The sequence below is a fragment of the Moschus berezovskii genome, chromosome 12 (genome assembly GCF_049115385.1).
Source record: "Moschus berezovskii isolate FMDL1 chromosome 12, NW_MosBer_1.0, whole genome shotgun sequence".
Lineage (NCBI taxonomy): Eukaryota > Metazoa > Chordata > Mammalia > Artiodactyla > Moschidae > Moschus > Moschus berezovskii.
This window is the reverse complement of record NC_142471.1, coordinates 85,572,552-85,598,787: the sequence shown is the minus strand read 5'-3', so window position 1 is coordinate 85,598,787 and position 26,236 is coordinate 85,572,552. Positions and strand designations below refer to the sequence as shown.

The 26,236-nt window shown below is 50.7% G+C and overlaps 1 protein-coding gene across 1 annotated transcript; it reads right to left on the bottom strand.

Annotated features, from left to right (window-relative positions):
• Positions 1-1,067: 1,067 nt before the first annotated feature.
• On the bottom strand, positions 1,068-25,282 carry BAG3 (BAG cochaperone 3). The gene is made up of 4 exons (XM_055424535.2): positions 24,758-25,282; positions 8,501-8,824; positions 6,287-6,691; positions 1,068-2,464 (listed from the first exon to the last, which is right to left on the bottom strand). The coding sequence occupies exons 1-4, from the start codon at positions 24,941-24,943 to the stop codon at positions 1,625-1,627; spliced, it is 1,755 nt and encodes a 584-aa protein (XP_055280510.2). The 5' UTR covers positions 24,944-25,282; the 3' UTR covers positions 1,068-1,624.
• Between the last annotated feature and the right edge of the window lie 954 nt (positions 25,283-26,236).

The following is a 26,236-nucleotide window of genomic DNA, read 5'->3' as shown; positions in this document are numbered from 1 at the left end:
GTGCTGCAGTTCATGGGGTTGAAAAGAGTCGGACACAACTGAGCGACTGAACTGATCTGGGCATAGATGCCCAAGTCATCAAAAAGGTGGTCACGTTCTTTACATTGATTCATCTAGTAAAAAACAGTCCAGAAGGCTTTTTCTATTTACACACTTGCGTTTCTAGAATCAGTGTTGTTGTCAGCAGTCAGCTTATACTCCTCAAATGAGTTCACCCTGTAAAGATGTTGGCGGACTCCCATGGGAATGACTTCAGCCTTTCTCACCAAGCTGAGTGGCAAGCACACCAGCGTGTATTTTTGTGCAGCACTGTCAGGCACCAATATTAAACTCAATACAGTCATGAGGAATTCTGCTCAGGGACTCAAGTCAGCAGGCTTCCTCACAGCTCTGAGATCTCAGGCCCATATTCTCTTTCTTCTCAATTTCCGCTTATGTGACAAAAGTCTTAAAAAAAAACAAAAAACATCTCTCCACATTCTGGGGCTAGGATATTTCCCAAGCTCTTAAAAAACATTAGTCCAGATAGATCCTTTCCCCTCCAGTGGCTCCACAGTGCATCTGATCCCTAACCCCAGTGACTTCGAGGAACCCAATCTGCGAAGATGCACCTGGTCCCAGCTTGGCTTGGTGACTCAGAAATGTCAGATCAAGATGACCCCAAGACACTCACAGAACATGTGCCCCAGCCTCAGTGACCTGGACTCCAGGAATGTGTGGGCCAACCTCAGGCAATCCTGGAAACTGGTTTCTCTGTGCACTTTTGAACCCATGCAGCTGCTTGGTGGGGCCAGGTGGGCAGAGACGTACCTCAGCTGGGGCAGTCAGAAGAGGTGTGATGGGCACATTCCCATTACCTGGGTTTATAGCCCTGGGTCTTCCTGGGTTCCAGCTTCAACCTGAGACAGAAAAATGACCAAGGCTCATTTTCTCATGGGCTGCACCAGTACGGATGTCACAAATCCCAGAGCAGGCTTGTAAACGCATCCGCTGTTTATTTTTCCTGAAGCCAGTGCAAGTCTATCTTGATGCTGCCACTCTTCAAAATTTAGAAATCACAGAAGACATTTTGAGTTACATTATTACTTTATTTTCTTTTTACACATAGCATTAAAGTCATCCCACATACAGATATTTCTATGGCTCCTTACACATTTTATTCTATCTAAAGTATCATAGCTATGAGATGACAAAAATCACCCCATTAAATGGCAACATTTCTGAAAACGGGCTTCATATTTAGTGATGAGAAACTGACTCCCCATCTACTCCCCCCAGCCAAAATAAACTCCTTCAATCCAGAGCTAGAAAGACAGTTCACATCCAAGGCTAACACATGGGGCCCATACAGAGAGGGCTCCAAAACAACAAGCTATAGGGTTATTAAACTTTTGTAACAGGCAACTTCTTTATTTGTACGGAATACGAACACAACAAAAGCATCATTTTCCTTTTTAGCCCTTTTATTAGTGTGCTTTGCCTCCACCCAAGTTACTGCGTACCAAGCGGCTATGAAGAGTAAAAACCAACTGATTTTAAGTCCCTGAAATGCATGCAACTTATAATTCCCTAAAGCACACAATCAGTTCCCAGTCTCCGGGGCTGACTCCTCACTTCGTGGAGACTATGGTGCTGCCGGGTTAGCAGTTGTGTCTGTTGTGCTGCTGGGGTTTGGAGTTGCTGCTGCTTTGGCTTCTGGCGGCTGGGTTTCGGTTTTGGGGTCTTCTCCATCTCCAGGACTCTTCTTGCTCTTGTCTGCTGCCATCTCCATGATCTCCTGTAGTGGCTGATCGGTCTCAAGGGAACTGGGCTGGAGTTCGTAAACCTGGACTTGACCTGGGACATCTATTGCTTTCTGTTCGAGTTTTTCCAAGATGGTCTGAACCTTCCTGACCCCATCTCTCCTGGCCTGGCGGACATCAGCTCGTCCTTCTGGGTCGACCGAATCCAGGGCCAGTAGCTCTTTGGTCAGATACTCTTCTATCATCAGGTACTTTTTGTCTGTCTTCTTGCCTTCAAAGTTGTCCACAGCCTGTTCCAGCCCTTGCACCTTCTCCAGGATGGCTTCTACTTTCAGCACACCTGGATGCTTTGGGGGCACTTCAGCTTCTCCTGGTTTAGGGGGTGCAGGTTCTGCAGGGGCAGGACTGGGGGCTGCTCTCTCTTCTGTAGCCACATTCTTGGGAGAAGAGGGGACGGCAGAGGGGCCGGCAGAGGGGACAGCAGAGGGGATGGTAGGAGGGGCAGGGCTAGGAGGACAAGGCACTGGAGAGGAAGGAACCTTTATTTCCACCTTCTCAGAGGGAGGTGGGGGCTTCGGCGAAACAGGTTGAGCATCCACCTCCTTTCGGATCACTTGGATCGGGATGTGTCCGGGAGGGAGATCTGGTCCAGTCGGGCCCGGCCTGCTTTCTGGCTTGTTTTCAGGTTGGGGAACAGGCGAAGGTGCTCGATGGGTCATGGGCTGCGGGGAAGAACAACACAGGGACAATTTTAATGGCTGAGAGTTGCAGGTGGTCATTTGTAGCTAGTACTGACTAGAAGGAAATGGGAACAACTTTCAAAAAGTTTAACAGTATAAGAGAGATTTTCAAAGTCAACTAACACCAGTTACAAGAATAAAATATGGTATTCATCATGTATTATGGGACTTCCCAGGTGGGGCTAGTGGTAAAGAACCCACCTGCCACTGCAGGAGACATCAAGACGTGAGTTCGATCCCTGGGTCAGGAAGATCCCCTGGAGGAGGGCATGGCAGCCCACTCTAGTATTCTTGCCTGGAGAATCCCATGGACAGAGGATCCCGGCAGGCTCCAGTCCACAGGGTCCCCAGGAGTCGGACATGACTGAAGAGACTCAGCATGACCAGCACACGTGCATCATTTGTAACCAAACCATTGTTATGCTCCCATTTGTTACCTTGGTCGCTCAAGTCTTTATCTCTTACTGACTTTTTCTGGAGATGGAATTCTTATGGCAATGAAAAGAAAACCAACGTAATTTTTCAAAAAGGAAAATACCCCAAACTCATGCTGACTCCTGAGTTACTTTAGCTCAAAGCAAAGTCCTGGGTGACTCAGATTTTCAGGTGATGGAGCTGTGAAGTAATAATGGCCACTTGTTCCCCTTCTGTCTGACAGTCTCTGCTCAGGGTGTGACTTTCCCATCTCTTGTTTCAGCAAAGTTATAATCGTCTTTTTTTTTTTTAAACCTATGACAGCCTTGTGGTTTCTGCCCAGACTGATGTATTTTTTGAGAATAAGCAAGATGCCCCAAATGGGTAACCCTCTAAGAATTCTGCTTGGATATATTTGTGCCAGAGCTGATACTGGCACAGTACAGCACCTCCAGAGACTACATGGCTACAGAGGCTGAGATACTCTTTTAACGTTAGATACTCGTTAATGTGACTATAAAGTGCTGCTGCTGCTGTTAAGTCGCTTCAGTTGTGTCCAACTCTGTGCAACACCATAGACGGCAGCCCACCAGGCTCCCATGTCCCTGGGATTCTCTAGGCAAGAGTACTGGAGTGGACTGCCATGTCCTTCTCCAAGCTAGAGGCATATTTTAAAAAATGAACTATGCCTGTAACAGAAATAACTTGGTTCATCTAGCATTCAAATGAATATCTAAAAATCCCTTAAAAAATCTCACACACTCTGATTTCCTCAACTGGAAAATAGGAGTTTGACTATAATATTTGTAAAATATTCCATATTAAAAACACTAAATCCCACTATAATATTCAATTAGGTCAAATCTCTGCAAGCCTCCAACATGGGATCTCTGAACAAGCTGTGAAAGGGAGGCCACTACAAACAAGTAAGATTATGTGGAAATAGGATTAAATAGTTTCACCAATTACATAAAATATATAGGAAAGATATGAGAGGAAACACCGCCAGCTTTGCAAATGGGCACTTCTTTCCCATTTGAAAGGATTACTGAGTTTAAGTAAGGATCTGACGGACGCGTAGCTGTTTGAACACCACTAAAGGTCCGTCTAGTCAAGGCTATGGTTTTTCCCGTGGTCATGTATGGATATGAGAGTTGGACTGTGAAGAAAGCTGATCACCGAAGAACTGATGCTTTTGAACTGTGGTGCTGGAGAAGACTCTTGAGAGTCCCTTGGACTGCAAGGAGATCCAACCAGTCCATTCCAGCAGAGATCAATCCTGGGTGTTCATTGGAAGGACTGATGCTAAAGCTGAAACTCCAATACTTTGGCCACCTCATGCGACGAGCTGACTCACTGGAAAAGAGTCTGATGGTGGGAAAGGTTGGGGGCGGGAGGAGACGGAGACGACAGAGAATGAGATGGCTGGATGGCATCACCAACTCGATGGACATGAGTTTGAGTGAACTCCGGGAGTTGGTGATGGACAGGGAGGCCTGGCGTGCTGTGATTCATTGGGTCGCAAAGAGTCGGACACGACTGAGCGACTGAACTGAACTGAGCCTCCTTTTCCATCAAATCTCTTCTGCTGACCAGAAGTCCTCAACTTTGGCCCTTAGCATTCATGAACTAGCCACACACTTTTCCTTGGGCTTTAAAGCAATAGCTGAATAAGTGACTCTAGAAACACTTAAGAGGGGGTGTGCCCTCTGGCTTGTACTTTTCAAAAACTTTTCAAGGTCATGATAGCAGAAAAAGACTGAGAAACTGATCCAGATTAAAGGAGACTAAAGGCAAACGACACCTGCATGCAGTGCTCATGATCCTAGACTACATCCTAGAACAAGGGGGAAACTGCTCTAAAGGAAATGTGGAAATGAACTGTGTATGAGACAATGATGTTGTAACTGTCCTGCATCTGATAATTCTAATGTAGTTATGAAGGAGAAGGTAGCTCTCTTAGGAAAACATCTGCTGTCATGTTTAGGGGTACAGGGGCATGTTATTTATAACTAAATCTCAAACAAAAACATAGATATATGGAGAGAGGAAAAATGACAAGGCAAATGGAGTAAAATGTTAACAGTGAATATGGCTGAATCTTTGCTTTCATGACCTTCACGTATACTGGACTTCCATTCTGTAAGTTTGGAATCATTTCCAAATAGAAAAGCTAAAAACAAAACAAAAACAAAAGCCAGTAACAGCAAAGCACTCTGTTAGAGGGCCCTGGACAGTGTTCCCATTTGTAGGAAGAAGATGCCCTCCATTTATTTACAGGAGACTTTCCTTTTAAGAACAGTGGTTGAGAATCCACTCAGCAGCTGAGGGGCCCTGGCTGCTGGGTATGCTGCGGCTCTGAAACTAGAAGACTGCTTTGCACACTTCTGCGCTGTGTTGTGCTAAGTCGCTTCAGTCATGACCGACTCTTTGTAACTCTGTGTACTGTGCCGGCCAGACTCCTCCGTCCATGAGATTCTCTGGGAAGAATATTGCAGTGTGTTGCCATGCCCTCCTCCAGGGAATCTTCCTGACCCAGGGATTAAACCCACGTCTCTTGTATCTCCTGCATTGGCAGCTGGGTTCTTTACCACTAGTGCCACCTGGAAATCTAGTGCATGCCTCTACCGAAGGTTAAACGGGCCCTGCCTGTGACTTCCACCAGATAGGCAGGAAGGTTTCCCAGCCACCCAGCCGGCCGGGCATCAGCCAGGCAACACGGTCCTTTACTGCAAAGGAGGAGAAAGGAGTAAGACATGCTGCCTGTGGTCAAGGTCAGAGCAGAGCTGAAGAGAGCAGATGAACACTTCTGAAATGCATAGAATAATCAGATGCTGAACTGCAAGAGACTAGGCACCCTGGGAAAAGATGAGGAGGCTGCACGGAAGCGGCAAGACTGGCTTGTCCTTGGAGGATGGGAAAAGTTTAGATCATGGAGGCATCTCGGGAAGTGGGTTCAGTGTGAGCAGACACAAGAGAGGAGACAAGAGATGAAAGGGCCAGCAGGGTACAGAAGGGGTACCCGTGAGGCAGCAGGTGGAGGCTGCAGCTGGAGTGTGGAGTGGGGCATGGCAGGGTCCTGAAAGGGCATGGTGGGCAGAGGACGCCTGGGCCCCAGGTGCGTGGCGCTGTGCTCTGCCCACCTTCCCCACCACGGTGGTTGGAACTCTGCCCCCGAGGCAGCTGCAATAAAGAATGAGCAAAAGCTGTAGAAGGCACCGGAGGTTCACAGCCCTCGCCCGCATTTCTGCTGGTGACCAGCATTTTCCCCAGCATCTCGGTCTCCCCAGGAAGGGCTGGTGAAGGCAGGGGACCCAGGACACCTGCACAGAGCTCCTCCGGCCCTGAAGAGATGCCGCCCCAGCCCGTCTGCGACACCGACTCCCATACCTGAGGCCTGTCGACTGCGGTCTGCACACGGAGAGACGGCGGGGGTGGCACCGGTGTGCTGCTTCTGGCAGGAGAGCCCTCCCGGCTGGACGCACCCCGGACAGGAGGCCGGAAGGGGGATGCGGTCCACGTGGTCCGGGGTTCCCAGTCATCCCCCTGGATCTTGTGGTACACGGGCTGGTGCGTCTGGTACTCGCCCTGCTGAGCTGGGTAGTGCGTCTTCTGGGCTTGGTGGAAGGATGGCTGGGCTGTTGGCCGGGCGACGTTCTGCTCGTGTATCACAGGGATGGAGATGTAGCCCCGGGGGAGCTGGTGACCGCCCAGGCTGCTTCTGCCGGAGGAGCCAGGCAGACTGGCTGAGGAGGAGGACGAGGAGCAGTCTGAGGCCGCTGGAGACTGGGACCGCTGTAAGACACAGAACATAGACACACAGCCCTATGAACCACCCTTGCCTGGCTCTCCAACTCTGCCCCCAGTACGTGCCTGCTCAGGATGGGAGGTTGTATTAAACCTCCCATCTGTTAAGCCTTTCCAGTGTCCAAATGTACTGTTAAGACTGGGAACTCAGGAGTCAAGAGGCCTGGGCTCAAATTCTCAACAGCCCGATAGCTTTGCTGTTGTTTTAGTTGCTAAGTCGCATCTGACTCTTTGTGACCTCATGGGCTAAGGCCACCAGACTTCTCTGTCCATGGGATTTTCCAGGCAAGAATATTGGAGTGGGTTGCCATGCCCTTACCCAGGGGCTCTTCCGGATCCAGGGACTGAACCTTGGTCTCCTGCGTTGCAGGCAGATTCTTTACTGTTAATGAGCTGCATTTAAAGTACAGAAAAGAGTAACCCCTCCTCACCCGACTGACTTGAAGATTCTGTAAAAGAATCAGTGGGTGTGTCTGGCACCAGCGCCACCCACAGGAAGTGCTCACTAAGTTTTAGTTATTGTTGTCACTTCATTTCCTCTTTCCTGAACTCTTTTCCTGCTTATCCCCAGAGAACCCAGGGGACAGCGGGAACCACGTCCCCATGTGGACCGAGGCAGGCCAGGCCCCTCTCCCTTCCTGACCGCCTACCTTCTATTCTGGAAAAGCAGAAGAATGTTTCCCTAGCTGGCTTCTAAGGCCCCTGATAGGTTAAATTTGTTAAGATTTCTCTGACTGACGCATCACTTTTGATTTTTACAACAAAAACATTACAAATATAGGTACCGCCTCTCCAAGAAAGGGAAAGTGCCTCCTGTGTGAGTGTGTGCTCAGTCATGTCCAACTCTTTGCGACCCCATGGATTGTAGCCTACCAGGCTCCTCTGTGGATGGAATTTTCCAGGCAAGAATACTGGAGTGGATTGCCATTTCCTTCTCCAGAGGAATTCCCCAAACCAGGGATCTGACTCACATCTCTTACCCCTCCTGCACTGGCAGGCGGGTTCTTCACCACTGTACCACCTGATGCCTCCATTAACTATGCTTTTCACCTGGAGTGAGCATTTGAGCTCAAGAGCAGCGCGGGGGACACAACGGGATAGTGCGCCAACCGGAAAACCCAGAGGGCCTATGGCTCAGGATTCCTGCTGGGGTCCACTGGCCTTCAAGTCTCAGCTAAGAACCAGGTTAAGGACTACGCTTTAAATGTTAGTGCAAGGAAGTGCTGACCTCTGGCTTAAAACCTGAAAAAATAATTTTATGCTTTGTTTTAAACAGCGGACACTGTGAGGGCAGGCATGCGGTCTCATTTTCACGGCAGTGTAGCTCCGAGCAGTTAACACTCACCCGTGAACACTGAACTGAGTGAAATGACTCAGAGTCTCTCTGTGTTTCTGACACAGAAAGCTCAGTGGGAATGAGGGTACCATAGGAGGAGCCAAAAGGCCAGGCTTCCAGGCCCTGCGATGCCACTTCCGACTTTATGCTTTTGGACCAAGCTGTTTAGCCCTTCTTGAGCCCCAGTTCCTGAGCTACAGAAACAAACCACAATCTCTGCTCATCTGAAAAACCAGCCTGTGAAATGCTGGGGGGACGTGTGGCTGTCAGCAAGCGATCTTTGCTAGGTGACACCAGCCAGGCCCCGATGCCCCACATCTCAAGGGGCCGTCATGAGGATCTGGGGTCATCTGCAGTCTGGGGCAGGCCAGGAAGAATGAAACCCAGCTCCCCCCGCCATCTCCTCCCCCTGCCCTCACAGGTCACGGTCATACAGGCTTATGAGCCAGGCCTCTCCTTACCTCGGGTCCATGGGAGGCTGGAGGCTGGGCCGCTGCAGCAGCTGCCACTGGTGCACTCGGTTTATCTGGCTGGCTGGTTTCCGCCACACCCCGCAGGGGTGACTGGGATCTCGGGGGAGCCGCTGCAGCCACCTCGGTTTGGAAGCGCTGCGTCCCGGGCTGGGAGTAGGCGAAGACAGGGTGCGGCCGGCTTGGGGCGCCTTCATGGAGGACAGGGATGGGAATGTAGCCTGGCCGGAGCTGGGGGTACACGGCATGACCTTCTCTAGTGGGCAGTGGCCTGGGGCCCTCCCGTGAAGGCCCATTTGCAGAGGATGCGGTTTCCTAAAAGTAAGAGGAGACACACAAACCTGTTAGAAACTGGGAAGGAAACAGCCCTGAGCAGGAGAAAGCATAATGCCACATGCTCCGATCTTCCAGAGTGACTTTGGGCCCCACAGTGCCAGCCAGGAGCCAGGACAGCTGAGCACAGAAACTGTGGGTCCCTCCCCTGATCCCTACTCCTTCCAGACCCCTCCTCCCCTGCTGAAGTTGCTTTTGGCCCAGCAGTTTAAGAACCAAAAGCATCAAGAGAAAGCAAGAGACAAGCAAGGTATCTGTGGAGCACAGAAGTCCCAGTTTACTGAACTGGTAAGACAGGTTTTTGTTCTGGATGACAAGGCAGCCTTGCATACAGGAGAGTCCCCGATAGCCTCCCAAACCTTCAGAGACCCAGATCAGAAGATGCTGGGAGGATTCAATGCCAACTTGCTAAGGGGATTACAGCCAGCATCTCGGCTTCCTAAATGGTCCTCACATTTCCTGACAACGCAGACTCGCATGGGACCCCGATACAGGCCGCAGCTCAGCAATCTGCAGAGAAGGGGCAGCGGCGGGCAGGCAGCCTCCTCAGGAATATTTTCAGAACAAGCAGCAAGAAACGGAGATACCCAAGGAACGCAGAAGAGGCACAGGATGAGAACAAAACCCAGGGATTAGTTGTGCTGGTCTGTGATGTTAACAAAGCCTGTTTGGCGAGGAGTGGCTGGGGTCCCTCCTATGCCCTCTCATGAAGTTCTCCCTTCAGTGGCCTGGCTATTTTGGGACCCTTGAGAAGGCCAAGTTCCAGATGTACCACAGAGAAAGATCCTGTTTCAGACAACAAGGCTGGCCAGTCACTCACCGGGCAATGTCACTCCTCACCAAGCAGAGGCTGGGCGACTGAAGCCAGGGACCCCTGCGGCTTCCTGTCCTGACCATCTCCTGAGCACTAAAGGGTCCTTTCACAGAGGAAGGGGCTGAGGATTCGTGCCACTTCCATGCATCCAAGTGGACAAACTTAAGCCTCCTTACGAGGCATCCCCTGAACGGCAAATACCAGTAGGCTTGAGGCTCTATTCCTGCTGGGGCAAAGCTGGTCACAAGGAGGGCAAGCCCTGATCTTTCAGACCTGTGAACCTCTCTCTACCCTCCTGCTGAGCTCGCCACCCCAGGGGCCTCCCAGCACTCAGGAGAGGCCCGGGTGTCGCTGTGTCCTTGGGGACACCAGCAGACAGGCGGTACTCTCAGATTAGAATACCCACGTGCTCAGGGCGGCGGCATTATTTTAGCCTGCTTAACTCTCGGGTCACCCAAGAGCAGGGAGTGGGTCCAGGCGTCACATTCAGAAGCGCATTCCTGCCACGAGACGGGCACCAGAAGGGAGGCAGCAGCAGCACTCAAGGATGCCCGTGCTGCTGGGTGCTGACTCATCACAGGCCAGCTGGGCACCTTGTCCTCGCCCTGGGGCACCGTCCCTCCAGCCTGGAGCAGAGCCTGGACAAGTGCGGGGGGCGGTGTCCCTGCTGGCCTCTTCCTGGCCACGCACTAGAGCAGAGATGGGCCAGTTAGTAGCCCTCGTCCGCTGGCTGGCCCCTGGTGAACGCCCTGCTCCTGAGCTACTGGGTACCATGGTTTACAAACCAGTAAGGCCCAATCCCTGCCAGCTGTGGGCCGCATGAAACAAACAGGATGACCACCTGGAGAGCACAGGCGCCCACCTGGGCTTTTCTAGTAGGGTGGGGTTTCCCAAAGAGGGCTCGCGTTCTTTCATAACCTCTGTTAGTAACCATTCTTTCATCAGGGGTAAGTCTCTTCACCTCTGTGAGCCTTAATCCCCTTTGCGAGCAATACCCACTTCACAGATCTGCAGTGAGCTATTACGAGAGCCCATGGAGAGGGGTTTGCCCAGGGGGCTGAGAGGTCTTCCCTTCTTAAATGGGCACAGGATGCTTCGACTCAAGACGCCCAAGGGTCAAAGGAATCAAACCTGAAGGACTCAGTTAACCGGTGGTGCCCGGAATCAGGAAGGTGGACACACCTGGAGGAAATAGCAGTCGTCTGGGAAGGGACCTTCTGAGGAGATGGAAAGGTTCTCTCTCTTTCGGAGTGGTGGAGATAAACGAGTGTACACCCATGTATGAGAAGTCTCTCACAGTCTCCTTGTCTTTGGAGCCCCCACACTGCCCATCTCCTGCCTCAGTCCACCCACACTACCCAGGTTGAACCCGTGAGGGCGGCCACCCCCCACCACCCCTCAGACCCTCCCGGGGCCTGGAAACCTTAGAGAGGCCTGGCCACTCCTGGGGGAAAGCCCCTGGATCCAGAAGGTCCTAGAGCGGGCCCACTGCCAACACCTGGCCTGGGTCTTGGAAGCAGTGCCACGCTTGGGTCAGTGGAGGGAAGCGTGTGGCCGCTGGAGGCCGGGGCGGGGGCGTCAGGGGCCCAAGCTGGAAAGAAGGGAGGCTGGGAGAGGCCCGGAGGCTGCTTTCCTACAGACCTGAGGTCTGCACTCCCGGTTCCATGTAAACGAACGGCTCATTGATGCCATTTAATAAAAACCCCATGCGTCTCTTCATGACCGTCACGTCTAAAAGAAGGCAGGCGGCCTTGATGCTCTGGGGGCGTGGCAGGCTTTGTTTAGAAAACACTGCTTGAGGTAAGTTTAAAAAAACCATCTCACATCTACGGACCAGAAAACTAATGCTTCTACGTGAATGGAAATTTAAACCCGAGTGAAACGCCCACCCGTGACGAGGTCCGCAAAGGGGCAGATGCTGCCTCCGCTCCCACTCTGCTCTCCTTAGAGCCCTGTCGGCGGCAAATGCTTCAGGTCTGCGGGCCAAAACACAGAAGCCAAAGAGTCACACTGCCCTTTTTACCTTCTGTGGTGTTTCATCACAGTCAAGTGAAAGAAAAGATGTACTTTTTTTCCAGAGTGGGGGGAAAAAAGAAAGACTTTAAAATGTTTAATTTATAATGAAGTATTTATATTTATGTAACTATGTGTTTAAAATAAGTATACATTCAAACAGCTTCTCTGGTGGCTCAGACAGTAAAGCGTCTGCCTGCAATGCGGGACACCCGGGTTCGATCCCTGGGTCAGGAAGATTCCCTGGAGAAGGAAATGGCAACCCAGTCCAGTACGCCTGCCTGGAAAATTCCTTGGATGGAGGAGCCTGGTGGGCTACAGTCCATGTGGTCGCAAAGAGTCGGACATGACTGAGTGACTTCACTTTCTTTCTATACGTTCAAATATACATAAACATATTTATATATAATAAATATATATTAGAAATATTTATAATTCCCCTAGAAAACATCTACAACATGTCTCCTTAGTCCCGTAAGAAGTGTTCTCAAGTGCAAGCCCAAGCCTCTTGGTTATGCTGGCCGGCATCTTTCGTAGAAGACGCACAACCTGCCCTGCCCTGACTTCACTGGGGACTGGGGCCTCGGTCTCCTGGGGGTTTCGCTCCTGTGAGGCCCTGCGATAGGGACAGGGTGCCAGCACAGTGACCAAAAGGACAACGGCTGGCCCGGCTTCCTCATCACCGCCTGCCTCGCTTCCTGAGGAGCCGTGACAGCATCACAGGAATTACCCTCCAGTCAGCTCAGCTCATTATCCTTATCTGCGGGCAGAGCCATCAGGAATACATTCATACAAAATCCAATTAGGAAATCAGAGCCTGACTCCCACTGCTTATCTCACTGCACTAATTTATAAAATGAACTGGCCAATTCTTCTTCTTTGGACATTATGTTAAAATCCTCTGCAGGTGCCAAACAACTCCATGAGAAGGCCAGGATGAAAAGCAGGAAAAATTGCCTCAGATGACCCAAAACCTGCCCGAGCAAATATCAGGTATTATTACTCGATAAGCCCAGGGTCAGGTTCTGAGCTTGGACAAGGTGTGGCTTACAAACAGGTCTTATTTATTCATTGTTGTTGCTGTTCAGTCACTAAATCGTGTCCGACTTTCCCAACGCCATGGACTGTAGCACATCAGCTCCTCTGTCCTCCACTATTTCTGGCGTCTGCTTAGACTCACGTCCATTGAGTCGGCAATGCCATCCAACCACCTCATCCTCTGCCGCCCCCGTCTCCTTTGGCCCTCAGTCTTTCCCAGCGTCAGGGTCTTTTCCAGTGAGTCAGCTCTTCCCACCAGGTCGCCAAAGTACTGGAGTGTCGGCTTCAGTATTAGTCCTTAAGTGGATATTCCGGGTTGATTTTCTTTAGGATTGACTGGTTGGATCTCCTGCAGTCCAAGGGACTCTGAGAGCACGACCACGCTTCACCACTGATTTTTAGTAACAGCGTGGGCACTAAGGGACAGCTAGCACACTTGGAAAGAGACTGCACGTGGTCCCAGAGCCAGCTCTGCCCCTAAGAAGGCACTATGGAAACAGCTTACTCCTACCCCCCAACACCCCCAGTTTCCTGAGCTGTGAAATGATGCAAAGCAGTGGTTCTCAGACTCTAGGGGTGTCTGGAACACCCAGGAAATTTAAAAAAAAAAAAAAAAGCAGACTCGCTGTTCAGTCCTAACAAAGTCTGACTCAGAAGGTCTGTGGGGAAACCCAGCCCCAACAGCCCTGGGAGCACAGCTCTAAACGAGGGTCCTTCCAGCTGACCTTCTCGCTGACCTCCAATCCCAAGATCTCTCCTAGCTGTAAACATCTACATAAGGCTCAAAACCAAGGAAAAATATATGCTGCAGAAATCTAAAAATGATCCCTCTTAACTGTACTCAGTTAAATCACATCAGAAATCGCTGGAACTCAAGGTGCCCCAAGTTTCAGGAAGAGGAGTTGTTCCCTGTGCTATGCAGTAGATTTAGCACCTTAAAAGCAGGCTGGGACCATAAGCCCTGAAAACCGTGCCCCCGTGAGCCCCAGCCTCAGCTCCACAGTGCAGTGTTCTTTAAAACGTGGGCTGGGCAGCTACAAACCACAATCTGAATGAAGGGGAACAGCCACAAAGGCAACTCAGAGCACCACCGCTGTGACAGCCCTGGAGTCTTAAGTAGGACACACTCTATTAACTGGGTTTTTAGGCCAGAAGAGCCTCATGCCTGTTAGCTGGTGACTTTTATTAATGATACTTTCAAGACTTCTAAAACAAGGGGGAAAAAAAGATGAAGGGAAATAAGAATCCTGGGACTCCCCATTTAGCAAGGACCTAGATCAAAATAAAGTGGCCTGGGCTTGCCTCTCTCAGGCCGGAACCTAAACAAAAGAAAAGCTTCCTTCTAAAGCACACACAGAGACCCGGGCTGCAAGGTCCTACAGAACCTTCCATTTGGCATTAGAGCCCACAGAAAAGAAACAGGAATTATCGCCAATGTGATATATAAACAGACACCTACATCCCCACAGCCAAACTCGAGGCTCCCACTGGAGTGTGGAAAAGGGGCTCTTCCACTGCCCCCAGCCCTGTTTTGGGGCATGTAACAGACACCAGGCAAACTCTGGATAATAAGCAAAGTCCACATCCACCAGAGTCTATTCACAGCACTGCTGCGGGGACAAGAGTCTGCACTCTAAGCAACCTAGTCCCAGGTGAGTGAAGGTTTTATCTAATACACCCATTATCAGAGTATGTACGCTTCTCTACAAAACAGAGTTACAGATGTACAGAATAAACTTACGGTTACCAGCAGGGAAGGGGGGGATAAACTGAAAGACTGGGATTGACATATACACAGTATGGTTCATAAAGCAGATAACTAACAAGGACCTACTGAATAGCACAAGGAACTCCACTCAATACATCTGTAACGGCCTACACGGGGAAATCATCTAAAAAAGAGTGGCCATAGGTAATGGATAACTCATCCACCTGGCTGCACACCTGAAATTAACAAAATATTGTCAATCAACTATATTCCAACAGCAATTTTTTTAAAGAAGTATGTGAACCTGCTCCTGGGATTACTGAGATGGATGTCCCTATGCGCTCTTACTGCTGCTGCTAAGTCACTTCAGTCGTGTCCGACTCTGTGTGACCCCATAGACGGAAGCTCACCAGGCTCCCCTGTCCCTGGGATTCTCCAGGCAAGAACACTGGAGTGGATTGCCATTTCCTTCTCCAGTGTGTGAAAGTGAAAAGTGAAAGTGAAGTCGCTCAGTCATGTCTGACCCTTAGCGACCCCACAGACTGCAGCCTACCAGGCTCCTCCATCCATGCGATTTTCTAGGCAGGAGTACTGGAGTGGCTCTTACTAGAGAAAACTTATTTTAAAAAACATGACATTGCTTCTTTTTGTAGCTGTGTCCCAACAGGTAGGAATGAACCAGCGTGAGCCCCCGTCTCCAAGATGCCATCCTGAACTCCAATCCCGCCCTCCTGCTTGCCAGCTGTGTGCTCTCGGACAGGGCTCCTTGCTACTGAGACTCAGGCCCCCTAGCTTATAAAAATCCCCATGCCTCCCAGGACCTGTTGCCAAATTTAAGTGAAATAAGGCACAAGAAAGTCTCGGTGAGCTCGGAACTGTCCTGTGCCCTGTATAACCGCGCTCTTCCATTCCACAAATAGTCACTGATGGACCCAGCTCCTCCCAAGCAACTGCTGGTTGGGCCTACTGTTCAGAAAGTTGTAAATTCAGGTTTAATTCCTCAGTGGTCTCACCCAAGTTGGTAAGGAGCCTGTTAAAAGTTTGAAGCCCTTTTATCTGAGAGTCCTAAGAGCACTAATTAGCAGGGTTGCCATTTTCTCTGTTAAGACATGTTATCTAATGTTTCATATTGGAAGCAAACACAGCCAAAGACAACTCCAGAGGCCTGAGCCCTACACTCTCCTCTGCCTTCAGGAGGGTCCCCAACTCTGGACGGGCTGCCTTGCAGACAATCAGCACCCAATCTTCAATGATTGTAGTGCCTGCACTCATGCCCCTGAGGTCCAGGGGGAAGAGCCAAGCCAGGCTGGGGCAGAAGGAGTCACCTAGGAGTAGAAGATCTGCTGGTGTCCCTTCAACATCCCCAGGGTGTCCCTCCATGGCATGTAAGTTGTTTCCAGGTCACAGCTGAGTATGTCCCCTGCTGGAGAGATTGCTCGGGGCTCAGAGTCCTTCTCTCCCTGGAGCCCCCCTCAAGGGTTTCCAAGGTCACAGGGGAAGTGGCTGCAAAACCAAGAAGAAAACCCTGGGTGATAGGAGTTCAGCTCCTGAACTCAGTGGCTTCAGGGAATTTTAAAAACTACCTACTTCCTCTTCAGGAAAAAAAAAAAAAGGTAGGGATCTGCTTTAATCAATCTAACGCCACAAGTCACAGACGGAAAAACACCTGAAATCTCCGTTATCAGGAAGCAAAGTCTTGTCTGAATTTAGATAAAGAGACCCCTTCACCCCCATGGGTACATTTCCATTGGTTTCTCAAGGTTCTGTCTCAGAGGCCAGCCATGCATAGCGTCTGTTGTATCAGGATGCTGGCTTTACTGGACATGCATTTTGCATAAAACACAATTCCCCAATAGGAAAAAAAAAATCTCCAATTCATCAACCACAGCTCAAGCAAAGGGAGACTGACAGATGGTGGCAGCCTTGGGGGGAATTTCTGTGGGGGGGACTCCTTCCCCATCCTAAGCAGCTTCTCAATGCATTCCTTCCCCAACAACCACACTCCCTCAAGAGGGTGGTGACAATTAGAAAATCCCTCCCTCTCCTTCCACCCCTTAGGGCAGGATCCGGAACACCTGTGCACATGGCTGATGCACCCCCCAACACCCTTGGGCACTTGGTTCCTGCTGGCACTGTCCTCAGGCCCAGGCAGAGACCCTCCCCTGGAGGAGACAGGGTTGAGGGTAAACACAGCACTCCCTGAAGAACAGAACACACAACTGCCCTGGCCTGTCTCGGGCAGTGGATCTGGGACCAAGGCCACAAGCTGCTGGGGCTGAGGGCTGCAGGTCTGGCTGAGGCTCCAGAAGGTTGACCCCCGTGCTGAGTTCCTGCCCAGCTCCTATGCACCCCCCACGAGGGGCATGGGAACCCCCAGGGAAGGGTGCTGAGGACATCCAGACACTGGCGTAAGGACAGTCAGCTGAGGTGGTTCAGTGGCCGTAAGAGGAGCCCTTGCCTCAGGAAACAAGACTTCACGCCCATCTGGGAATCGGCAGACCCACATCCACCCAGCACTCTCCACTGTGTGGGGAAGCCGAGCGTCTCTCCAAGATTCCCCTCCGACTTCTTGGTGGAGGCTGGGGCTCTCCCCACAGATTGCACACACGCCTCAGTCAGGCCCTGGCTCCTCACAACCCTGCTGGATGGGTACTGGTGTACGCCCATTTCTCAGAAGGGGAGACTGAGGCTGGGGGGGAAGGCGAGTGATTTTACCTGAGACCACTGGACACGTGAACCTTTTCGCTATTCCTGCCACATCTGTACACTGTGGAATTAATGACTGTTGCTGGCTAACGACAAAGGTCTGCAAAGCCTTAGTCTTCCCGGGGGTGAAAACGCAGCAGGAGGGAAAGCATTTCACTTCACCCGGTGGAGCTGAGCTGAGGCGCAGACCTGGAACATTCAGTTCAAGTGTGCTCCGGGTCAAGGAGCCAAGGCTCAATGCTGAGTCACCGCCTGGCTGAGGCAGGGCAGCGAGAGTGGGGCACTCAGTTCTGAGTCACCACAGACCGGAGCCTCCTCAGGCCCAGCCCAGGGCCTCTGCTGGGAGCGAACCCAGGTCCAGCCCAATAGCAGAGCCGGGTCCTACTCTGACCCTCGGGCTCCGTGGGATAATCTGGAACATTCAAAACAGTCATGTGGCTGCCTTCCCTGCTACACACATGTTCTTTCCTATCTTCCTGCCGTTTCCACTTCTAAACCATTCATTCATTCTTTGTCCAAAAAAGAAGTTTTAACGTAATTGGAAAAAATACAACAATTCTACTTTAAATTTTCAAGAAACCGAGGAAGTTACTTCAAAATAGGAAATGCCTGTTCTTCAACAGGATGCGAGGGAATTTTCAGGGCTAAGTCTCATCTCCCTCACTCAGGACGCAGCTCTGGGTGGGGAGCTCTCAGGAGGCACTTCATGTACATAGGCTTTTGCAGGTGGCACAGTGGTAAAGAATCCGCCTGCCACTGCAGGAGGCACAAAAGACGTGGATTTGACCCCTGGGCTGGGATGATCCCCCGGAGTGGGAAATGGCAACCCACTACAGTATTCTTGCCTGGAGAATCCCAGGGACAGAGGAGCCATCTATGGGGTCACACAGAGTCGGACACGACTGAGTGCACACACACACACACACACACTATACAAAATAATATGGAGGCAGTGAACAATCTACAATCCTGGGCTCTTCAGAACGGACAGTGAGTAAGAGGCTTCGCTGCTCTACAGCGTCTGACCTTACTGCCAGCCTCACAAACAGAAAAATTGGAGACAGGCTCCTCGCACAGCACTGGCGTAGTGGCGTCTGGCTGCTGACGGCAACCAGCCTCCCTGGCAGGCCGGCTCTAAGATGCTGTGTCACTGGCGGGGACGGAAAAAAGACCGCCTCCAGACACGTAAGGATGAACTTAGGGAATCAATACTTAAGTCCCCTGAGGAGAAAAGGCCATTCAGAAATTCAATAAAAAGGAGCCTGCAACTGGGAGACGTTCGGGGACGAGGCTGACGCGGCTTAGGATCCGACAGAAGGCTTCCTGTAACACGCACGTCAGTAAGGGACGCTTTTCTTCAACAGCCTGTCCACTCCGGAGCCCAGGCCCACGTTTTCCTCTTCTCCGCACAGAGTTGTACATACTGAGCCCGTGGACCCTGCCAGGCCCTGAAGAGGCAGAGAGATGAAAGAGACGCAGAGTCTGCCTCTGGGACGCTCAGCCCACAGGGGACGTGACCTTGAGGCACAGCAGGAACGTGCTGCCTTTTGGGAGGAAAGTTTCAAACTGAAAGTAATGTGGCGTCCAGAGCCGGGACGGGCTGCTTCTAACCCGAGAGATGGGGGAAATGCTTTGTGGAAAATGGCCCTGAAGGAAGCAGAATTGTCCTCTGCATGACATTTAACACCATGACTTGCACAGAGCGGGCACTCAAAAAATTTCGGCAGAGATGAAGGAGCGGAGACCAGGGCTTGTCTTCTCAGCTCAGACCCAGGCTCAGGAAAGGAGCCAATGTGCCTGACGAGCTGTAGGAGATGGACTCAAGGCTGTTTAAAATCGGGGCTGTGCCCGGCGAGATCGGAGTATAAAGGTCTAAGTATAAAGAAGCAGCCAGGCCCGCTAGCAGCGAGTCTGTCACCTGGGGTGGGGGTAAAGCTCTGCTCACAACAGTCTGTTCTGTCACAGCTGACAGGCCTCAGGCCGGGCACCTCCCCTCTCTCCACGTCTGTCTCCTCGTGTATAAGGTGAATCTGATGGCTTCCACCTTCGTGAGTGCCTTTGAGGGTTTAAAGAGGTAAGGTTTGTAAAAGCACCCACCTGTGTCTGGCACATGTCTACAAAGGTGTTGACAGACAGAAAAATAATCGGTTCCTCCCTTCCTACAGAAATTCTCTCTGATTAAGCTTTTGTGAGCTGTCTGACCAGCCGAAAAGCTGCTGAGGCCCCCAAAGAAATCGTCCTAGAAATATGTGAAGACTGAACACCACCAGCTATCTCACCAGGCCGCACGACGCCAAACAAGGGCTGGAGATCAACTTTCACATCTGCAAAAGGAGGGGACTTGGAGCCTCGCTTCCAAAGTCCAGCTTTTTGTCTGAGAGCTGAGAAACAAAAGGATCACGGGCATGCAAACTTGATTCACGAGCCATGGGGAGCCGGGGAGGCCTGGAGAACCCCGCTGTCGGGGATGAGAGAGGTTTCCTTGCAGTTCATCAGCACTAGAGGATCCTCAGAGGTTCCCAATAAGCAAAGCCTTCAGCTACTGCTCCCAGTTTCTCTATAGAAGGCATCTTAAACACGTTAAGAGCAACATTAACACGTCAAAACTATGAAGGAGAAAGAGCAGGTTTGGATTTATGCATGGCTTCCTAATTTTTATGAAAAATGCCAGGTCGTTTTTAAATGTCAATGGGAAGGAACCAACGTGTAGAGTGGTTTATATAAGGCAACTGTGTGTCATTCCAGAAATGAGGACAACGCTAATCAAGGCTCATGGGTGGTATGAAGCTTTCTGACTCACAGGCAGCCCCAACAGCATCAAACAACTAAGCCTTCCCGGCCCTGGCTAACGTCAACTGCCGTCAGAGTTCCTGCATACTGTCTCTACCCCCTGTAAAGGGCAAATATACACCACAAAACAGGGGACAAGTTACTGGTCAGGTCTTGCATAGGCCAAACCCGGATTGTTCTTTAGAGGGGAAAATGAAGGTCTGAGAAACAAACGAAGGCATTTGTTTGGCCATGTTCTTTATCAAACCCTCAGCAAATTGCTATTCATCTGTGATACAGACATTTGCTCCAGAGTCACTGCAACTGGCTGGAAATACAAAGGAAAGAATGGTCGCTCCTTTCCTGTGTTCTGATTCTAAGAGGCACAAGAGCTTGCGATCGATCTGCAAACCATAAGATGATCTCATCTCTTGGAATATTCAGGAAGCTCTCCTGAACGTGAAGGGGAACAAATGGGTCTCTGATTCAACTGAAATACAAACTGGCTCTGAGTTCCTCTGCAAGGATGCTCATACCTGTCTCCTATAGGGCCTGAGGATAATCTGTCAAATGACTGGTGAGATTCGGCTGGCAGGGCAAGCCTCTGGCCTGCTTCTCCTGGGGTTCACAAGGGTCTGGGGATCACCTCCCCACACCTGGCACTGGCACCCTGCCAGGCTCCACCCCTCCCCCTGCCACCCCCATCGTCACCCCCAGAAACTCAGGCACCTGCTGAGTTTCACCTGGAAGGAAGGGAGGCTCGGGCGATGGCTCTACAGGTTTAGATGTGAAGCAGGCTCCCGTGAGGATGCCAAGGCTCACACAGGTGCAAGGCTCACATAGCTCCCCCACGCCACCCCCTCTAGGATGTGGGATCATTGTCCTTTAGTGACTCCCAAGTGCCCGGGCGCCAGAATCAAGAACCAATGGGGCAGCTTTTTTTGACATACAGATTTCTGGGTCCTACCCTGAGCAACCTGGATCCAACAAGGAAGTACGCACAGCTGGCAACCTGTGTTCTCCTCAGGCTTCCCTGGAGACTGCCAAGCTCAGGAATCCGTGCCCAGGCACCTCCGGGACAGGAAAAGCTAGAACCGCCCTGCTCCTCTGCCCAGGGAGCGGCACAGCACCACACTCCAAAGCATCTGGCCTCTGTTTATTTCACAAGGTGAGCCAGAGGAGCGGCCTATATAGAAACTGTACATCTAGAAGAGGATGCCAAGCCCTCTGCCAGAGAAGGGGCCTGGACTGGTAGGAACTTGCCAGGAGATTAGTGGGCAGCCCACGTGTACAGAAAATTGACATCTAGGAAGACTGCAGGTGGGGAGGTTCAGATCCTCAGAGTGGAGCTGGAGTAAGCCCAAAGCCTTTGCCTTTAGCTGTCCTGCCTCTGCAGTGAAGGGCAAGACACTTTCACTTGCCCCCTCTTTAAAAGTGGGATGAAAGGTCACGCTAAACACCTCAGGGAAACGGGAGAGGATAAACTCTAAGACAACAACAAATAAGACTAAACCACACACAAAGTTCTAGTCTTCTTCCTTCCAAGAAATTCATTCCTTTACCCATACGATTAAACTGCAAACACCCCAGAAACTGTCTTCCCCTCAAGAGGGCTTTCTCTGTTTTTCATGTTCAGTGAATAGCTCTTTATTGACTGACAGCATCTTCTCTGGAAGGTAAGGATGCTCAGAGGGTCTTCTGAGCTCAGTTCCTCTAAAATCACCCTTTGTCTTTTGCCAGAGCTCTTTTCTCAATCCGCATTAAGAAACCAATTTCTGATATAAAGTGCTAGTAAAGGATATTCACTTCATGGCAAATAGATGGGGAAACAATGGAAACAGTGAGAGACTTTATTTTGGGGGGCTCCAAAATCACTGTAGATGGTGACTGCAGCCATGAAATTAAAAGACTCCTTGGAAGAAAAGTTATGACCAACCTAGACAGCATATTAAAAAGCTGAGACATTACTTTGCCAACAAAGGTCCTTCTAATCAAGGCTATGGTTTTTCCAGTAGTCATGTATGTATGTGAGAGTTGGACTACAGAGAAAGCTGAGCACTGAAGAATTGATGCTTTTGAACTGTGATGTTAGAGAAGACTCTTGAGAGTCCCCTGGACTGCAAGGAGATCCAACCAGTCCATCTTAAAGGAAATCAGTCCTGAATGTTCATTGGAAGGACTGATGCTAAAGCTGAAACTCCAATACTTCGGCCACCTGATGCGAAGAACTGACTCACTGGAAAAGACCCTGCTGCTGGGAAAGACTGAAGGCGGGAGGAGAAGAGGACGACAGAGGATGAGATGGTTGGATGGCATCATGGACTCGATGGATATGGGTTTAAGTAAGCTCCGGGAGTTGGTGATGGACAGGGAACCCTGGCGTGCTGCAGTCCATGCGGTCCCAAAGTGTCAGACATGACTGAGCGACTGAACTGACTGCAAGATTTTTCATTGTATTTATTCTGGAGTAAGGTGTCATTCACAGAAGTTAAAGTGAATTAGTCACATAGTTGTTCTACGTACATCAAAGCACAGTCTTGAAAGCCATGAAGCCCACAGAGCTAATGAAGTGAATGTTAGTTTTCTCCTTATGTTCTAGTGCCATGTTGAGAAATCTCAAATAATTAAGATGGTAAGCAGCTCTTTTCTTGAGTTGATCACATCCAGCCATCACCATCCAAGTAGTCAGAAGGGCAGAAAAACAATCAAGAACTCCAGCCTGCACGCTTCACACTTAAATTTCATAGAAATTTAAGACTCTTCTACCTTCTGAACAATAAACTGCCTCTTATTAGGACTTTCCGATGTAGGTCTCTCTTGGCTATTGGTACTGGCTGAATGGCCTTTGGAAACACATGGGAACTCTGCGGGTTTCTTTCTCAGAAAAATAGAGACTGAGCTAGAAGATCTTTAACGATCTTTCGACTTTAAAATTCTGTTAAATTTTCAAATCAACATTTACAGCATCAAACTTCTGATTTACTAGCTCTTATGTTCTACTTGTTGAGAAAAATAATAGTAACTTAATCTGTTTTTTTTTTCTTCCCCCTTGAAAAAGTTTGTAAAACCACAGCCTAACCCATCCATCATACATAAGATCTCAACCTGCTGGGTGAGTTTCAAGTTGAAAACAAAGTGCCAGCGATGTGGCATGCACAGTGAACTCACAGTGGATATGTTCATACTTGATCTACACTCACCACCAGCGACGCCAGTGGATTCTGACTCTTCCTGTCTCTATAGGACGGAAGCCTCAAAATGACAGGATTTTTTTTTTTTTTTTTGCCTCAGTAAAGATCTACATCCTTGCAGGCTGCAGTAATAGAGCTGGTTTGAAATGAGCTTTAGTTTCACTCAATAATGGGCTGAACAGACAAGCGAAAGGAATACATGGTTATGTCCATCCCAGCTAATTACAGACTCTTGAAATAATTTTCAGGAATAAATATACAATTAATTTCTTATAAGTGTAAGCTGCTGATTATACAATATCCCACTGTTGGGCACCAGAGTTTCATAAATATTTTAAAGGCAAAAACCACATAAAAATGAAGACGGTTAACACAGATTTTTTTCTTCTAAAAGAATGGTTTATAAAACATTTTTAATTCTGTGAATTTTTAAATCTTCAAAATAACTTACCAGCTCTTTATGTCTTTTATTTTGCCCAGACAATGTAACACTACTACAAGTCTATTTCTTTTTGCCAAGCTTTACGTTTTGAAAAACCTCAAAGTTATAGAAAATTACAAGAGCAGTACAATTAGTTATAATTTTTTAAATTAACGGACTCATTCCAAGTTTGTATTTTCAAATTTTCATGGTTCTAAGGGTTAAGTTGTGTATACACCCCTGCGTATAAGTAAATGAGACATACTTTTAATACAAAAACAAAAGTATTACTACTAAATTATTTGTGTATTGGGGATAAGAAACAAATCCTAAACATTTTAGTAGCATAAGGAGGAAGGGACTGTACTGGTATTAAAAAAAATCTCTTTCTGAACAGGGTGAGGCAGTATCTAAGGCGATAGCCAACTAGGAGACAGTCTCGCATCTTCAGTTTAGAAATCGCCTGGAAGATTGCATTTTGTTTTTAACAAGTCATACTCCAATATATTCGTAGTGAAGACAACTTTCAAACAATAATACAGTTTTAATTTCAAATACAGAAGGGAAAAAAATAGAAAAGGAATGCATTTACATCAGTCTCCTGAGTCACTCTGAGCCTGAGATGGGAGAGTGAAGTCAAGATACCCTCAACCAAGTTCAGGAACTTAAGGATGTAAAATTCCTAAGAGACCCTAAAGGACCCCCACAGAAGCTTGCCAACGGTTCCCTGGCGTCTGCCAAAGCTCGGCCAGCATAGTGAAACCAGGATCTGCGCCCTGGAAGCCGGGTGGAGACCGTGGCAGGGCCTGGCCCGGGCCTTGGTGCTGAGCAGGCCGGCCACCCGTCGTCTCCTGGCCCAGGGCCCCTCGAATGGAGCCGGTGGACGGGACCTGGTGCCACCACGCGGGTCCCACTTCCCGCCCGACCCCCGGAAACCAAACCCGACCCAGGGAGGGCAGTCGTCTTGGGAACCTCCCCAAACTGGCCCAGACGCCGGCCAAGGGCGGGCCTGGAGAGGGGGCTCGTGGGGGGCGCAGCAGGCCGCCCCGCCTGGGAGCTGGCGTCCTCCCGGGGATCCGTGCGTCCCAGGAGGCCTTCACTGACCTCCGAGGCACCGGCTGCGGCCGGCGGGCACCTGGCGCCTCGCGTCCCCGCAGCCGGGCCCAGTGCAGCCGCCCCCGCCCGGCCCTGTCCCCAGACTGGCCGTCGATGGAGGGGGTGCCGCTGGCCAGGGTGCGGCGCGGGCCTTGCTCACCTTGGGGCCCTCGGGGGGCACGCGCGGGTCGTTCCACGTCGTGGTGCGGTTGTTGTGGTCCACGAAGAAGGGCCAGCCGGTCTGCGGGTCGATCTTGATCTCCCAGCCGGGGGGCAGGGGGTCGCGGTCTCCGGCGCCGTTGCCGGACGCCATCTGCACCACTGGCGAGTGGGTGGCTGCGCTCATGCTGGGTCGGGGTCGGCCCGGAGGGGCGGCCGCCGGGGTGCTGGGTTGCAGGGTGCCGGGTCGCGGGGTCACGGGGTGCGGGACCTCCAGGTGCAGGGTCGCTCGCTGGCCGCGGTCGGAGCGGAGAGTCGGGAGCGCCGCCGACGTGTCCGGGAAGCCGGCGCCGGGCACCTTTATGAATTAAAGGAGCGGGTGACGTGGCCGGAGAGGGCTGGAAGTGTCTGGAAATAGCCTCCTCGCTGCCAAAGGGGAAGGAGCCGATAAAGGGAGGTAGCAACTGGCCGGCTAGAAACTTCTGGTCCCATCCAGCGAAGTTGGCGGCGGCGCGGGTTGGATGCGGAGCTCCGCCCTGAGTCATCGGCTATAATCGGGGCGGGGCGGGGCGTGGGCGGGGCGTGGGCGGGGCGTGGGCGGGGCGTCCGCCGGCCGCCCCTCCTCCACCCCGCCACCCCTTCCCCCCATCGCGGCTCCCCGGGGCGGGGGCTCCCCGGCGGAGTCGTCCCTGAGCTGGGCTGGGGGCTTGTTTCCGCGGGATGCCTGTGCCGCCGTGCGGCAGGTCCAGCGAACCCCCGGGGAAGTCATCTGCGTGTCCTGGGCCGGTTTCGGTTTTCAGACTCGCTCGGTCTTCTTCGAGCTTCGTGTAAAAACAAACTCATCGTTAGCCTTTTAAGTCGTTGGGGATTAAACTAGAGTCTCTCCCACCTCGCCTTTGCACACCCTGATTACTGATACTCCGGGACATTGGTGACCCTCAGTTAAGCACTTTTTTCCCATGGGTTTAAGGGCTGTCCGGAAGGGGCTCTGGAATGTCGATCCGACACCAGAAGCAAGCCAGGGAGAATAATGGAAGTACAAATGGAAATTCACCTGCCTTTCTTTCGAATCCTAGAGAAAGATTGCGTCAGCGCATGCATGTTGCTGAAGCACATGTCTTAAATGTAGACCCTGTCGTTGCAGTGAAGAACTTTAAAGAAAAAACATTCTTTGGGGTTTGGGTCTTGTTGATGGTGCAAGTTGGTTCTTGCTATCTTAATCTGACCTTCATTTGGAAAGTAGTGTAAGTCATGCGTGCTCAGTCACCCCTGACTCTTAGCGACCCTGTGGAGCCCGCCAGGCTCCTCTGCCCATGGGATTTCTCAGGGAAGAATACAGGAGTGGATTACCATTTCCTTCTCCAGGGGATCTTCCCGACCTTGGGATCAAACCCATGTCTCTTGCATTGCAGGCGGATTCTTCACCCACTGAGCCACCTAGGAAGCCCTTTGGAAAGTAGGAAAGAATTCAAATTATGAA

Bases quoted from the DNA above. Each gene is read 5' to 3' on its own strand.
- BAG3 (XM_055424535.2), bottom strand. From the start codon at position 24,943: ATGAGCGCAGCCACCCACTCGCCAGTGGTGCAGATGGCGTCCGGCAAC. The intron at 8,825-24,757 runs GTGAGCAAGGCC...TCTTACTTTTAG, and splicing joins TGCCCCCCGAGGGCCCCAAG to GAAACCGCATCCTCTGCAAA. The intron at 6,692-8,500 runs GTAAGGAGAGGC...TGTGTCTTACAG, and splicing joins CAGCCTCCCATGGACCCGAG to CGGTCCCAGTCTCCAGCGGC.